The 15,315-nt window shown below is 56.3% G+C and overlaps 2 protein-coding genes across 4 annotated transcripts in view; both read right to left on the bottom strand.

Moving 5' to 3' along the window:
• Positions 1 to 1,138: 1,138 nt before the first annotated feature.
• LOC111942060 (leucine-rich repeat-containing protein 14-like) lies at positions 1,139 to 9,435 on the bottom strand. Of its 2 annotated transcripts, none has more exons than XM_086876174.1 (4): positions 7,755 to 9,435; positions 5,565 to 5,996; positions 4,830 to 5,468; positions 1,139 to 2,831 (listed from the first exon to the last, which is right to left on the bottom strand). In XM_086876174.1, exons 2-4 carry the CDS (start codon positions 5,939 to 5,941, stop codon positions 2,258 to 2,260), a joined length of 1,590 nt encoding a protein of 529 aa, XP_086732300.1. In that variant the 5' UTR covers positions 5,942 to 5,996; positions 7,755 to 9,435; the 3' UTR covers positions 1,139 to 2,257. The 2 variants fall into 2 exon arrangements, with proteins under 2 accessions (XP_086732300.1, XP_086732302.1); XM_086876176.1 differs by having other exon boundaries at positions 7,802 to 7,845.
• A 179-nt stretch (positions 9,436 to 9,614) lies between these two features.
• ARHGAP39 (Rho GTPase activating protein 39) overlaps positions 9,615 to 15,315 on the bottom strand; it is a 104,804-nt gene continuing 99,103 nt past the window's right edge. For both annotated transcript variants that reach the window (XM_086876155.1, XM_086876163.1), the window contains 3 exons: positions 14,891 to 14,982; positions 14,635 to 14,804; positions 9,615 to 13,906 (listed from right to left, as the gene is read on the bottom strand). In XM_086876155.1, coding sequence (XP_086732281.1) covers positions 13,712 to 13,906; positions 14,635 to 14,804; positions 14,891 to 14,982 — 457 coding nt within the window. In that variant the 3' untranslated portion in view covers positions 9,615 to 13,711. The remainder of the gene's footprint in view (positions 13,907 to 14,634; positions 14,805 to 14,890; positions 14,983 to 15,315) is intronic.

A 15,315-nucleotide genomic window follows, 5' to 3' on the forward strand; every position in this document is an offset into this window, starting at 1 on the left:
TAGAATCCCCTCCAGAGCTTTCCTATAGGGCGTCAGAGCTTTACGGAGCTTCAGCCACCCCATAAAAACCCCCTAGAGGACCCTACTGGCGGTGCGTGCCCTCAGGGATCCCCTATAGATCCCGCCTCCCCCCGCCTTTTCCCGCCATTTTCCCCTGAGGGCCCTCAGGCCCCACAGGCACCGGGAGAAGCACCGAGATGAGGGAAAAAGTTGGAAAATGAGGCGGAAAAACACCAGGATGAGGTAGAAAAACACCCGGGATGGGGTGGAAAAATATCGGGATGAAGGGAACAACACCGGGATGAGGGGAAAAGTTGTTAAATGAGGGGGGGAAAACAAAAAAATGAGGCGGGAAAATAGCGGGATGAAGGGAAATACACCGGGATGAGGGGAGAAACACCAAAATGAGGAAGAAAACACCAAAATGAGGAGGAAAAACACCAAAATGAGGAAGAAAACGCCAAAATGAGGAGGGAAATCACTAAAATGAGGGGGAAAACACCAAAATGAAGGGGGAAGAAGTGAAATCAGGTGGAAAAACACCGGGATGGGAGGTGGGAAAGCACCAAAATGAGGTGGAAAACCACCAGGATGAGGGGAAAAACACCAATATGAGGTAAAAGCCCACAAAAATGAGGTGGCAAAGCATCGGGATGGGGCAAAAAATATGAAAATAAAGTGGAAAACCACCAGGATGAGGGGAAAACCACTGGGATAAGGGGAAAAATACCAAAATTATGTAGAAATCTGAAGGGATAAGGCCCAAACCACCAAAATGAGGTGGAAAAACACCAGGATGAGGTGGAAAAACACTGGGGTGAGGGGGGAAATACCAAAATGAGGTGGAAAAACCACGGAATAAAGTCCAAAATAGCAAAACGAGGTGGGCAAACATCAGGATGAGGGGGAAGATATTGGAATAAGGCAAAAAAAAATCCTCCAAAATGAGGTGGAAAACAACCAAAATGAGGGGATAAAACACCGGAATGAGGGGAAAAATAAGGGGATGAGGTGGAAACCCACCAGGATTAGGTGGAAAAAACACCAAAATGAGGTGGAAATGAAGGAAATAATGGAGGATTTATGGACTGGGATAAGATCCCTCCGGAAATCCATCCTGGGCACAACAGACTCAGGATTTGGGATACGATGAGTTTATTTCCAACGGAATCAGAGCAGGATAACAAGACCCCAAATCGAACTTTTCCCTCCCCCAAATTCCCTCCTTCCCGGCTTTCCCTCAATCCCTCCAGCGGTACTGGGAGCCGGGGCCGTCCCAGGGGAGTTTTCCATGGATTTTTCCGACATGAATCCATCCCACAGCAAGATTTCCATGGATTTCTCCACCATGGGAAAGAGTTTTCCATTATTTTGCCAACACGAATCCAAGAGTTTACTGTGGATTTCTCCAATGCGTCATTCCCGTGGAAGACAATTCCTCGTGGACTTTTCCAAGGGGTCAATCCTTTGGGAATATCCTGCTCCAAAGGTTTTTTTTCCTCTGTGGGACTCCTCCAAGGAATCTGCTCCTTTTTCCATGGATCCGCAGCTCCTTGCCAGGATCCAGCTCTAGGATGAACTTCCCGTTGGATGCACCACGGAATTTTGGGAATTTTCACTCCAGCACCTTGGAGTCATCTCCGGAATTGTTCGGCTCCAAAATTCCTGCTTCAGAAATCCATCTGTGCCATGACTGGTTTCTTCTGACCTAACTCTTATTCCAGAGGCGTCGCCGCCATTCCGGATGGCATCGGCTAAACACGGGAGAAGCTTCCGGCAGCTTCCCATGGAATCCAGCCCCGGAGCCTCCTGGAATTTGGCCATGCAAAGCCAATCCTGATGGAAAAACACCAGGATGGGCTGGAAAAATAATGAAATGGGGTGGAAAAATACCGGGATGAGGCAGAAAAAATACAGGGACGGCCTAGAAAAACACCAGGATGGGCTGGAAAAAAAATGGAACGGGAGGAAGAATACCAGGATGAGGGGGAAAATATGGGGAAAACTATTGGGATGGGGTGGAAAAAACTCAAAATGTGGCAGAAAAGCAAAGAAATCGGGGAAAAAACTCGGGATGGGGCAGAAAAACAGCGGGATGAGCTGGAAAAATACTGAAATCAGGCGGAAAAGCACCGAAATAAAGGGAAAAAACACCGGAATGAGGCAGAAAAGCACCAGGATGAGGCAGAAAATGCCTGGATTTTGGGAAGGAGGAGGCGGCGCTTTTCCGCGATGGAGGCTCCGAGCTTTTCCCGAGTCACAAGGAGAAGTAGTCCAGGGCTCCGTGGCCGTAGGGATTGTAAGTCCAGACGAGATCGGTTCTCCCGGAATTCGCCAACAGCTGGGAAATCTCCGCGGTGGCCGCCGCCAACCGTTCCCCATCCATGGGTTCCTCGTAAATCCGTCGGGATCCCGGGACTCGGCGCGGAGGCTCCGGCTTGTAGCAATCGACGGGGAAGGGATACACGACCAGGTGGAGATCGGGCAGCTCCAAGGTTTTCTGGAGCAGATCCTTGAGCGCGGCCGTGGACAGGGAATTGCCGTAGAGTCCCAGGAAGCGCAGGCGGGAGCAGCGCCGGAGCGTCGGGAGCAGCGCGTCCAGGTGGGAGTCGGCCATGCGGCATTCCATGAGATCCAGGTGCAGCAGCGAGGCCGAGGTTTCCTCCAGGAGCAGCCGGAGCGGCTCCAGGAGGCCTTGGGAGAAGTCGTGGCCGCTCAGATCCAACCTTTTGAGGGCGGGAGCGTGGAAGCTTTGGGAGAGGAAGGCGAGGTCGGCGGGAACGAGGGAGCAGAAGGCCAATTCCAAGCTTTCCAAGGGAGCCTGGAGGTCGCTGGCGGGAGGGAAAAGGGAGAGGTGAGGCCCGAGGGAGGATTTGTGGCAGCTGGGAATGTTGGGATTCACGGGGGAAAGGCGGGGAATGAGAGCTGGGATTGCACCCGTGGAATCGGGGGATGGCTGAGGTTGGGAAAGGTCTCCAAGAACACGGAGTTTGAGCTCGGAGAATCCTGGGAATTCGGAATGATGGAGTTGTGGAATGGCTGAGGTTGGGAAAGGCCTCCAAGACCATGAAGGTTTGAGCATCAAGGAATTGTGGGATCAAATCATGGAATTGTGGAATCGAATCATGGAATGGTGGAATCGAATCATGGAATTGTAGAATGGATGAAGTTGGGAAAGAGCTCCAAGAACATCGAGTTCAAGGTTTGAGAATCATGCAATTGTGGGATCAAGGAATCACGGAATTGTGGAATCAAATCACGGAATTGTGGGATCAAATCATGGAATTGTGGGATCAAATCATGGAATTGCGGGATCAAATCATGGAATTGTGGGATCAAATAATGGAATTGTGGAATGACTGAGGTTGAGAAAGGTCTCCAAGAACATCGAGTTCAAGGTTTGAGAATCATGGAAGTATGGGATCAAGGAATCACGGAATTGTGGGATCAAATCATGGAATTGTGGGATCAAGGAATCACAGAATTGTGGAATGGATGAAGTTGGGAAAGAGCTCCAAGACCATCAAGTTCAAGGTTTGAGAATAGTGGAATTGTGGGTCCAAGGAATCATGGAACTGTGGAATGGCTGAGGTTGAGAAAGGTCTCCAAGAACATCAAGTTCAAGGTTTGAGAATCATGGAAGTATGGGATCAAGGAATCACGGAATTGTGGAATCAAATCATGGAATTGTGGGATCAAATCACGGAATTGTGGGATCAAATCATGGAATTGTGGAATGGCTGAGGTTGAGAAAGGTCTCCAAGACCATCGTGTTCAAAGTTTGAGAATCATGGAATTATGGGATCAAGGAATCACGGAATTGTGGAATCAAACCATGGAATTGTGGAATGATTCAGGAAAGGTCTCGGAGACCATGGAGTTTTACCTTTGAGAATCATGGAATGATGGGATCGTGGAGCCAGGGAATTGTGGAATTGTGGGGTGTTGGGATCACGGAGTTCTGGAATTATGGAATCGTGGGATATTGGGATTCTGGGATCAGGGAGTCCTGGAATTATGGGATCATGGAACTGTGGGACCACGAATCCATCAAAGTTGGAAAAGGCTTCAAGATGATCGAATCCAACCTTTGGGAATCCTGGAATGAAGGAATTTTGGGATCGTTGAATTACGGGATGATGGAATCATTGAATGATAAACTGTTGGGAAAACAGAACCATGGGAACATTGGAATAAGGAATTTCTGGAATCGATGGATCATTCAGGCAGGAAAAGACGTTCAAGACCATTGAGTCCTTTGGGAACCTTGGAATTAAGGAATTCTGGATCGGGAATTTATGGGATAACAGAATTGTTGAGTCATGAGGTATTGGGGTAACAGAATCACGGGATCCTGGGAACATCGGGATAATGAAATCCTGGAATCACAGGAGCACTCAGGTTGGGAAAGACTTCCAAGACCACGGAGCCAAACCTTTGAGATTCCTGCAATTGTGGCAGCACGGAATTATGGGGGAATGGAATCACTGAGTCACGAAATACCGGGATAATGGAATCATGGGAACGTTGGGATAATGAATTCCTGGAACCAATGGATCATTCAGGCAGGAAAAGACCTTCAAGGCCATTGAGTCCAGCCTTTGGGAACCTTGGAATTACGGAATTCTGGGATCAGGAATTTATGGAGCAATGGAATCGTTGAGCCATGAACTATTGGGAAAACGGAATGATGGGAACGTGAGGATAATGAAATCCTGGAAGCAGGGGATCGCTCAGGCTGGAAAAGACCCCCAAGATCCCCAACCCTTGGGAATCGCCCCGGAGTGCGGGAAGGGCCCGGCCAGGCCCCCGCTGGGCAGGGAACTCACCAGAGGATCTGGCGCAGATTCCCGGAGAGCCGGGAGGATCCCAGGTTGAGCTCCCGGAGGCTGGGCAGCATTCCCAGCTGCCCGGCCAGGCACCGGATCCCGATGGCCGATTCCGGCGTCGGGCGCCGCACGTCCACGTTGCTGTACTGGAGCTTGAGGCTGCGCAGCTCCGGGAAGCGCGAGAGGTGCGGCAGGATCACCGAGAGCCCGGTCAATCCCAAATTCCGGAAGCGCAGATCCACCCTCCGCACGCAGGAAGGATCCAAAGATTCCAGCAGGCTCACGATCCCGGCCAGGGAGAGCTTTTCCGCTTGGAATTCGCGGCACTTGAGGCGCAGCGGGCCGGCGGCTCCGGTCTGGAGCGCGTCGCGCAGGATCCCGTAGGACGTTCCATTGACGAACAGGTCGGCGTGGACGTCGACGCCCGGGGGCTGCGGAGCGGCCGCGGCCGTGGCGGCTCCGGATCGGCCTTTGTGCCGCTTGGATCCGCGTCTCTGGAATTCCCGCTGGTGCTTGGAAACCTCCACGCAAGCCTTGGCCAAAGCCACGGTGCCGGACCAGACGCTCATCCCGTCCGGAGCGCGGCCGGCCGGATCGTCCGGAACTCCCGTCACGTCCAGCACCCGCAGGCGGCACCCACTGGGAAAAACGGGAAGAAACGGTGAAACAGGGCAGAGAAAATGAAGGAATTGGAAGAACGGAGATCGCGGCCATCCCGGAATTCCCGAAACCCACCTGGAATCGCGGTCGGGCTCTTCCAGCTCCCGCCGGAGCTGCGCCACCACGGCCAGGATGACGGCCTGGACGCAGAGCTTGCAGGGATGATCCCGGAGCAGCTCCCGGCGCCCCACCAGCCGCTGGAAGTTGAGCACCGGGAAAGGCCAAGCGGCCACCAAATCCCGCAGGACCAGGGGTCTTCCATCCAGGAATGCCGCTTGGAAAAGGATGGGATAGAGGTGGGCGGGAAGGGCGGGAAGGATGGGAAGGGGGTGGTGGGCGACGATGCGGCGGGCGCAGAGGAAAAGGAGGGAATCCGAATATCCCGGCGGGAGTTGGCGCTTGGGAATGCAGGGTGGGATTTGGGTGGAGGAGCGGCTGCGTGAGGGTGCCATGGTGGAATTCCGGGAATGTTTCCCTAATCCAGGGATTTCCCGCCGGAAATGGAACCTGTGAGAGAAACGGGGTGGGGGAAGGGAGGGAAAGCGGGTGTTTGAGGTGGGGGGAGTTTGAGTGGAGATTTCCCAAAATTTGGGTCCTGTAGCACCCCCAAAAGAGCCTCGACCTCAGCCAGGGACCCCAAAACCTGCCTAGGCACCCCAGACCACTCCAGGGATCCCCCAGACCTCCCCAAACCAGTCCAGGGACCCCAAAACCAGCCCAGAGACCCCCAAACCAGTCCAGGGATTCAACATAATCACTCTAGGGACCTCCCAAATCTACCCAGGGACCCCAAAACCAGACCAGAGACCCCCAAGCTGATCCAGGGACCTCCCAAATCCACCCAGGGAGCTTCAAACCAGTCCAGGGACCCCAAAACCAGTCCAGGGACTCCCATAAATCACTCCAGGGACCTCCCAAATCCACCCAGGGACCTCCAAACCGGTCCAGGGATCCCAAAACCAGTCCAGGGACCCCCCTAAATCACTCCAGGGACCTCCCAAATCCACCCAGGGACCTCCAAACCGGTCCAGGGATCTCCAAACTGATCCAGGGACTCCCCTAAATCACCTCAAGGACCTCCCAAATCCACCCAGGGTGCTCCAAACCAGTCCAGGGACCCCAGAACCAGTCCAGGGACCCCAAAACCACCTCACACCAATCCAGGAATTCCTCTAAATCACTCCAGCAGCCCCCTAAAGCAGTCCAGGGATCCCCCAAAACCATTACAGGGATCCCCCAAAACCAGTCCAGGGACCCCCTAAACCAGTCCAGGGACCCCCTAAACCAGTCCAGGGTCCCTCAAGCCAATCCAGGGACCCCAAAATCACCCCAGGGACCTCCCCCCAAAACTCTTCAACCCCCTCAGGGACACCCCAGACCAGTCCAAGGACCTCCAAACGAGTCCAGGGACCCCAAAACTCTCCCAAACCACTCAACGGACACCCTGAAATCACTCCAGGGACCCCCAAACCAGTCCAAGGATGCCTGAAACCAGTTCAGGGACCCCAAAATCAGCCCAGAGCCCCTTAGAGCAGTCTAGGGGTCCCTAAAATCAGTTCAGGGATCCCCCCAAACCTGCCTAAATGAGGCCAGAGACCCCCAAAACTAGCCCAGAGCTCCCTAAACTAGTCTAGGAACCCCCAAATCAGTTCACAGACCCCAAACCAGTCCAGGGACCCCAAAACTGGCCTAGAGCCCCCTAAACCAGTCCGGGGACCCCAAAACAGCCCCAGAGACCCCAAAACTGGTCCATGGGCATCCAAATCACTGCAGGAATCCACAAAACAAATCCAGGGACCCCAAAACAAACCCAGGGATCCCCAAAACCAACCCAGGCATCCCCAAACCAGTCCCGGGACTCCCCAGATCCCCCTAAACCAACCCAGAGACCCCTCCCGCTCCCCCCCAAACCCACCCAAGGGATTCCCCCTAAACCAGACCCAGGATTCCCAAAACCCACCCCCTCCTCCTCAGGGACCCCCCCTCAAATCAGCCCCTCCTCCCCTGGGGTCCCCCCAGCCCCCCCAAATCACCTCAGGGACACCCCCGGACCCCCAATGCAGCCGGTCCCACCCACGGGGTCCTTCCCATCCTTCCCAATCCAACCCGGGACACCTCCCCAACCCCCCTAAAGCCACCCAAGGAGCGCCCCCAGCCCCCCGAAACTTCCACAGGCTGCCCCCAATCTCCCGAACCGCCCCAGGGACCCCCCCGAACCCCCAAACCGGCCCCGGCGCCCCCCCCAACATGGCGTCCCCCACTCACGGCCTGCCCGCAGCCCCCGCCCGCCCCTGCCCGTACGGAAGCTCCACCTTCAGCTATACACGCTGCATTTGCCAATCAGCGAGCGAGATCCACCCTAAGAGCGGGTCCTCGCATTGTTATTGGCTCATGCAGCTGTCTGTCAAAGTTCATTCTAGCTCCACATTGGCTTTCGGTGCGTGGGCGGGCGCTTCGCGGTATTCTGGCACTCATTGGGCGATTTTGCTGTCAATCTTGAATCCTTGCCTTCCTATTGGCTAGAGCGCGGCCGGAGCGGGAGGTTCGCTCTGAGGCGGCCTCGGGGTCCCACCCGAGCTTCCCTCGATTCCCCCGGTTCCCCATCCCGGATCCCGGTCCCGATCCCGATTCCGAGGCCACGGAGCGGTACCGGGATCTGAGGGCGCCGCTGAAGCGCTGGGAAGCGGAATTCCTACGGAAATGGCGGTGGAAACCCAGCCATGTCCTCCCTGAGGGGCCGCGGCGGGAATTCATCTCTAAGGGGAAAAAAGGAGAAGTTCTGAGGGGAATCACTGAGGGGAATTCTCAGGGGTTGGTTGAGGGGGGCTTGGGCGGTCCTTGGGGTGGTTTTGAGGGGCTCTTGGATGGTTTTGGGGGTCCTGGGGTAATCTCTGGGATGTTTTGGGGGTCTTGGGGCAATCTCTGGGATGTTTTGGGGGTCCTGGGGCAATCTCTCGGATGTTTTGGGGGTCCTGGGGCAATCTCTGGGATGTTTTGGGGGTCCTGGGGCAATCTCTGGGATGTTTTGGGGGTCCTGGGGCAATCTCCGGGATGTTTTGGGGGCCTTGGGGCAATCTCTGGGATGTTTTGGGGGTCCTGGGGTAATCTCTGGGATGGTTTTGGGGGTCTTGGGGCAATCTCTGGGATGTTTTAGGGGATCCTGGGGCAATCTCTGGGATGTTTTGGGGGTCCTGGGGCAATCTCTGGGATGTTTTGGGGGCCTTGGGGCAATGTCTGGGATGGTTTTGGGGGTCTTGGGGCAATCTCTGGGATGTTTTGGGGGTCCTGGGGCAATCTCTGGGATGTTTGGGGGGTCTTGGGGCAATCTCCGGGATGTTTTTGGGGTCCTGGGGCAATGTCTGGGATGTTTTGGGGGTCCTGGGGCAATCTCCAGGATGTTTTGGGGGTCCTGGGGCAATCTCTGGGATGTTTTGGGGGTCCTGGGGCAATCTCCAGGATGTTTTGGGGGTCCTGGGGCAATCTCTGGGATGTTTTGGGGGTCCTGGGGCAATCTCCGGGATGTTTTGAGGGTCCTGGGGCAATCTCTGGGATGGTTTGGGGGTCCTGGGGCAATGTCTGGGATGGTTTTGGGGGTCCTGGGGCAGTCTCGGATGTTTTGGGGGTCCTGGGGCAATGTCTGGGATGGTTTTGGGGGTCCTGGGGCAATCTCTGGGATGGTTTTGGGGCGCTGGAGCGGGGGAGGGTCCCTGGGCTGGTTTAGGGGTTCCCTGTGGGATTTTAGGGGAGCTCGGGATGGGCCGGGCCGTTTTGGGGTTTCCCCTATAGATTCCCCTATAGAAACCCCTCACTGCCCCTGCTGATCCAGGTAATAAAAACACTCGCGGCTTCTGGGTCGCGACCCCGACGGGCCCCGCCCTGTCGCGACAGCGGCGTGACCCGGAAGTGGCGGCACGGGGGATCGGAATGCGCGGGCACCTCCTCGCTTGGGTGCGGCGGTAAAAACGCTCCGGGCGGAACCAGATCCGGCAGCGGGGAGGACCGGGGGAAGCACGGCCCCAGCGACAGCTTGGGGACATTTGGGAATCCCAGATTCCCGATTCCCATCCCAAATTCCCCATTCCCATCCCAAATTCCCGCTCCAAAGGCACCAGGAACAAGCAGCGCTTTCCATACGGAGCTTTATTCACACGCGAGGGGGGGGGCAGAGCCCCCCCAAATACAGAATTCGGCGGCCCCTGGGGGGGGACCCCAAAATCCAACCCCCACCCCCCCTCTGGGTGGGGGAGGGGGTGGGGGAGGAAAATTCCCGAAGGAATTCCCGAGGGAATTCCCGGGATTTGGGAGGAATCCTGGGAAAATCCCGGGGAGGGAGGGGCGGGTCCGTCCCTTTAATTCGGATTTTTTTTTTTTTTTCCAGTAGTTTTTTTTTTTCTTTTTTTTTTTTTAATAACAATAAATAAAAACCTCGAGGCTTTAAAAAAAAAAAAAAAACCCAAACAAACAAACGGGGAAAAAAAAAAATCCGCCGGAAAAAAAAAAAGAGAGGAAATGATTTGAAAATTAATGAACGGGGAATTAATGATTAATTCATTAAAAATTAATTAAGCGGAGGAAAAGGAGGGGTCCCCTGGCAGTGAGCAGAGCTGGGAGGTAGCGCTGGGTTGTCCCCAACACCCCCAGTTTGGGGACCCCCCCACCCCAATTTGGGGATCCCCCCCAATTTGGGGTTGGTCCCAACCTTGGGGACCCCTCCATGGGACCCCCCCCAACTTTGGGGACCCTTCCAGGACCTTGGGGACCCCACACCCCAATTTGGGGTCTCACCTTGGGGACCCCTCCATGGGATCCCCTCCCATTTGGGGACCCTTCCAGGACCTGGGGGACCACCCCACACCCCAATTTGGGGATCTCCCCCCACTTTGGGGTCGGTCCCAACCTTGGGAACCCCTCCATGGGATCCCCCCCAACTTTGGGGACCCTTCCAGGACCTTGGGGACACCCCCACCCCAGTCTGGGGACCCCCCCCACCCCAATTTGGGGTCTCATCTTGAGGACCCCTCCATGGGATCCCCTCCCATTTGGGGACCCTTCCAGGACCTTGGGGATCCCCCCCACACCCCAATTTGGGGATTCCCCCCCCAATTTGGGGTTGGTCCCAACCTTGGGGACCCCTCCATGGGACCCCCCCCAACTTTGGGATTTCCCCATTTTGGGGATCCCCTCCCACTTTGGGGACCCTTCCAGGACCTTGGGGACCTCTCCCACACCCCAACTTGGGGTCTCACCTTGGGGACCCCTCCATGGGACTCCCCCAACTTTGGGGACCCTTCCAGGACCTTGGGGATCCCCCCACACCCCAATTTGGGGATCCCCCCCCCAATTTGGGGTCGGTCCCAACCTTGGGGACCCCTCCATGGGACCCCCCCCAACTTTGGGGACCCTTCCAGGACCTTGGGGACCTCCCCCACACCCCAATTTGGGGTCTCACCTTGGGGACCCCTCCATGGGACCCCCCCCCCACTTTGGGGACCCTTCCAGGACCTTGGGGACCTCCCCACCGTGGGACCCCTCATTTTGAGGACCTCACCCATGGGACCCTCTCCCATTTTGGGGACCTCATCCATGGGAGCCCCCCCATTTTTGGGACCCCCTCCTATTTTTGGGGACCCCCCCCCCATGGGACCCCCTCCCTCACCTTGAGGACCCTCCCAGGATCTTGGGAACCCCCCCCATGGGTTCTACTACTTTGGGATCTCCTCCTGCTTTGGGGACCATCCTCATTTTGGGGACCCCCTCCATGGGACCCCCCATGATCTTTGGGAACCCCCCCATGATGGGGACCTCTTCATTTTGGGGACTTCCCACCCATGGGACCCCATTTTGGGGGGACCCCCCACCAATGAGACCCTCCTGGCCTTGGGGACTTCTCCACTTTGGGGGACCTGGAGGAGATTTGGGGGTCACCAAGGTGGGACCTGGAGATTTGGGGTCACCAAGGTGGAACCTGGATGAGATTGGGGTCCATCAGGGTGGGACCTGGAGGAGCTGGTGGAGATTTGGGTCACCAAGGTGGGACCTGGAAGTGGTGGGGCCACCAAGGTGGGACCTGGAGATTTGGGGTCACCAAGGTGGGTCCTGGTAGAGATTTGGGGTCACCAAGGTGGAATATGGGAGGAGATTTGGGGTCACCAAGGTGGAACCTGGAGGAGATTTGGGAGCACCAAGGTGGGACCTGGAAGTGATGGGGTCACCAAGGTGGGACCTGGAGATTTGGGGGGCACCAAGGTGGAACCTGATGGACATTGGGGGGCACCAAGGTGGGTCCTGGTGGAGATTGGGGATCACCAAGGCGGAACCTGGTTGAGATTGGGGTCCATCAGGGTGGGACATGGAGGAGCTGGTGGAGATTTGGGAGCACCAAGGTGGGACCTGGAGGAGATTGGGGGGTGCTCAGGTGGGACCTGGAGCAGGTGACGGTGCCCAGGTGGGTCCTGGAAGATCTGGAGCTCTGGGGTCACCAAGGTGGGACCTGGAAGTGATGGGGCCAAGATGGGACCTGGAGGACCTGGTGGAGGTTGGGGGCACCAAGGTGAAACCTGGAGGATCTGAAGAAGATTGAGGAGCACCAAGGTGGGTCTCGGAGAAAGTTGGGGCACCAAGGTGGGACCTGGTGGAGATTTGGGGACACCAAGGTGGGATCTGGAGGATCTGGATGAGGTGGGGGTGCACCAGGATGAGTCCTGGAAGATCTGGGATCACCAAGGTGGGACCTGGAGAAGATTTGGGATCATCAAGGTGAAACTTGGGAGAGATGGGGACACCAAGGTTGGTTGAGGTCACCAGGGTGGGACCTGGTGGAGATGTGGGTGGACCTGGAGGGAGTTGGGGGTGCTCAGGTGGGACCTGGAACCGTTGATGGTGCTCAGGTGGGTCTTAGAGGAGGTTGGGGGGCACCAAGGTTGGTCCTGAAGACTGGGGGGCACCAAGGTGGGTCCAGGAGGAGATCAGGGACACCAAGATGGGTCCTGGAGGACACTGGGGACACTGAGGTGGGCTGGGCAGGACCAGGTGGAGATGGGTGACCAGGTGGGTCCTGGAGGAGATGATGGACACCAGGATGGATCCTGGAGGAGATGAGCACCAAGGTGAGACTTGGAGGACCAGGAAGACGGACCCCAGGATGGTTCCAGGAGCTGATGATGGACACTAAGATGGGTTCAGGAGCATAAGGAGGAGTTGATGGCCTCCAAGATGGGCCCAGAAGGAGTAGGAGATGTTTGACCCCAAGATCAGTCCAGGAGTTGATGATGGACACCAAGATTGGCCCAGAAGAAGCAGAAGCAGATTGGAGGTCCTTGGATAGGTCCAGTAAGGACCCAGTGGGTGCTGGGACAGGTCCTGGTGACGCCAACGTGTGTGGGATGGGATGGACATCGTGACATGTGGGGACATCCAGCCCACCCAGCTCCTCCAGGATGGACAATCGGCCACCATGACCCCCTCGGGCCACCTCTCCCATGGGGACTTCTCAGGTCTCTTCCCTGCGGGGGAAAATTGTCACCGTGGTCCCCTGGTGTCCAGGTGAACTTCTCCCACTTTCCCAACCCCTTGGAGACCCCCACAGAGCCGGGATGTTCCTCGTGACTCTCCCAGAGAAGAGCCAGGCAGTGACACGGCCAGAAGGTTGGGATGGACCTCAAGGACTTCTCCTTGTCTCCACATCCGGGCAGGAAGGGATGGAGACAATTGCTTGATGCCCTCCGTCCATGAGGTCTGGCTGGAGATGGAGCTCACCACCCAGTGAAGTTGGAGAACCTCCTTGACATCCCAGTTCTTGGTGGGGATGGAGCTCACCACACAGTGGAGAACCTCATGGACCTCCTGGTTCTTGGTGGAGATGGAGCTCACCATGTGGTGTAGAATTGCATGGACCTCCTGGTTCTTGGTGGAGATGGAGCTCACCACGCGCTGAAGAACCTCACAAACCTCCTGATTCTTGATGGAGATGGAGCTCACCACGTGATGAAGTTGAAGAACCTCACGGACCTCCCAGTTCTTGATGGAGATGGAGCTCACCACGTGGTGAAGAACCGCATGGGCCTCCTGGTTTTTGGTGGAGACAGAGCTCACCATGTGGTGAAGTTGGAGAACCTCTTGGGCCTCCTGGTTCTTGGTGGAGATAGGTGCCACCACCTGGGGACTTTGACCCTCGGAGGGGACAGGGGGCCGGTGGCGGGGTGGGGACAGCGCGGTGGCGGCCGCTATAGGACGCCCTCCATGAAGCTGGTGTCCAGGTGCTGGATGAGGACACGGATGAAGGACATCTCCTTGCGCGTGTTCTCGAAGATGATCCGCGGGTCGTCTGATTGGCAGCGCAGGCAGTTGGGGGCCATCACCATGGCCAGGTTATTGACGTCCATCTTGGTGACGGCCACGTTGGCTGGCTGCACGAAGACCTAGAGGTGGTGGGAGGAGAAAGGTGGAGGTCAAGGGGCTGGTGGGAGGTGGGTGGAAGGACCATGTGGACCTGGTTCTTCACTATGTGGTGACCATGGAGAACCCAAAACCACCTTGAGAAAAGAAACCAGAAGGGTCACCCAGGAGGCCATGAACAGCTGGGGTGGGTGGAGGTGATGGGATTGGTAGGAGATGGATGGAAGAACCACATGGACCTCCTGGTTTTTGGAGGGGATGGGAGTCATCATGTGGTGAAGTTGGAGAACCCAAAACCACCTCATGAGAAGGACACAGGAGGTCACCAGGTGCATGAACATGTGGAGTGGGTGGAAGGACCTCATAGAATTCCTGGTTCTTGGGGGAGACTGGGGTCACCATGTCCTTGGAGAACCCAAAACCACCTCAGAAGAAACCAGAAGGGTCAACCAGGAGCATGAGCTCATGGAGTGGTAAAAGGGAGACAGAAGTGATGGGATTGGTGGAACTCCTGGTTCTTGGCCACCACATAGTGACCTTGGAGAACCCAAAATCACCTCAGAAGGAACCAGGAAGGTCAACAGGACCATGAATTCATGGGGTGGGAGGAGGAAGATGGAGGTGATGGGATTGGTGGAACTCCTGGTTCTTGGCCAGGTTCTTGGTGACCTTGGAGAACCCAAAACCACCTCAAGAGAAGGAACCAGGCCTGGTGGTCACCTGGTGGCCCAGCAGAAGGTGCTGCTCCTACCTGGAGGAAGCGGATGAGGTAGCACAGCACCATTTTGTTGATCCGGGGCAGGGAGTGGACAACAGCGATGGCGGCCTCGGGGTTCTCGTAGTGGGAGATGCACTGCTCGTAGAACTCGTGGGGGATCAGCGGCTCCTCCAGCTCGCGGTACCAGAGCTTCAGCAGCGACGCTGGAACCGGACACAAAGAAGAGGAGAAGATGTGAGATCTTCTTGATGGAGGTTCTGGCCCACCAAACATCGCCCCGAGGTCCTACCGGGAACGTGTGGGTCCTCCAAGCCGGTGGGGATCTTCCATTGGTCCACCTGCAGCTTGAGGGCGTTGACCTCGTCAATGTCACCGGGGACCCTGTGGGGGGAAGAAGTGTTGGTGGCTGAGTGACCAATGGGGACCTCCCAGCTCAACAGCTTTGGGTGTTTCAGGAGAACCAGGAGGGGACATCAGCTGGGCATGGAGCTGGTGGGTGCCACCAAGAGAAACTGGTGATGGTGACACTGTGAGAAACCTCCATGGTCTTGGAGCCATTTTGGGAGCTTGGTGCCACCAAGACCCCACCATGACTATGGTGGCCACTCTGGAGAAATCTCCATGGTCTTGGACCAAGGAGAAGCTGGAGGGACCCACTGGATGGAGCCACCAAGACCTTGCCATGACTATGGTGGTCACTATGGAGAAACCTCC

This window comes from Cyanistes caeruleus, chromosome 1 (genome assembly GCF_971803275.1).
Source record: "Cyanistes caeruleus chromosome 1, bCyaCae1.hap1.1, whole genome shotgun sequence".
In the NCBI taxonomy this organism is placed as follows: Eukaryota; Metazoa; Chordata; class Aves; order Passeriformes; family Paridae; genus Cyanistes; species Cyanistes caeruleus.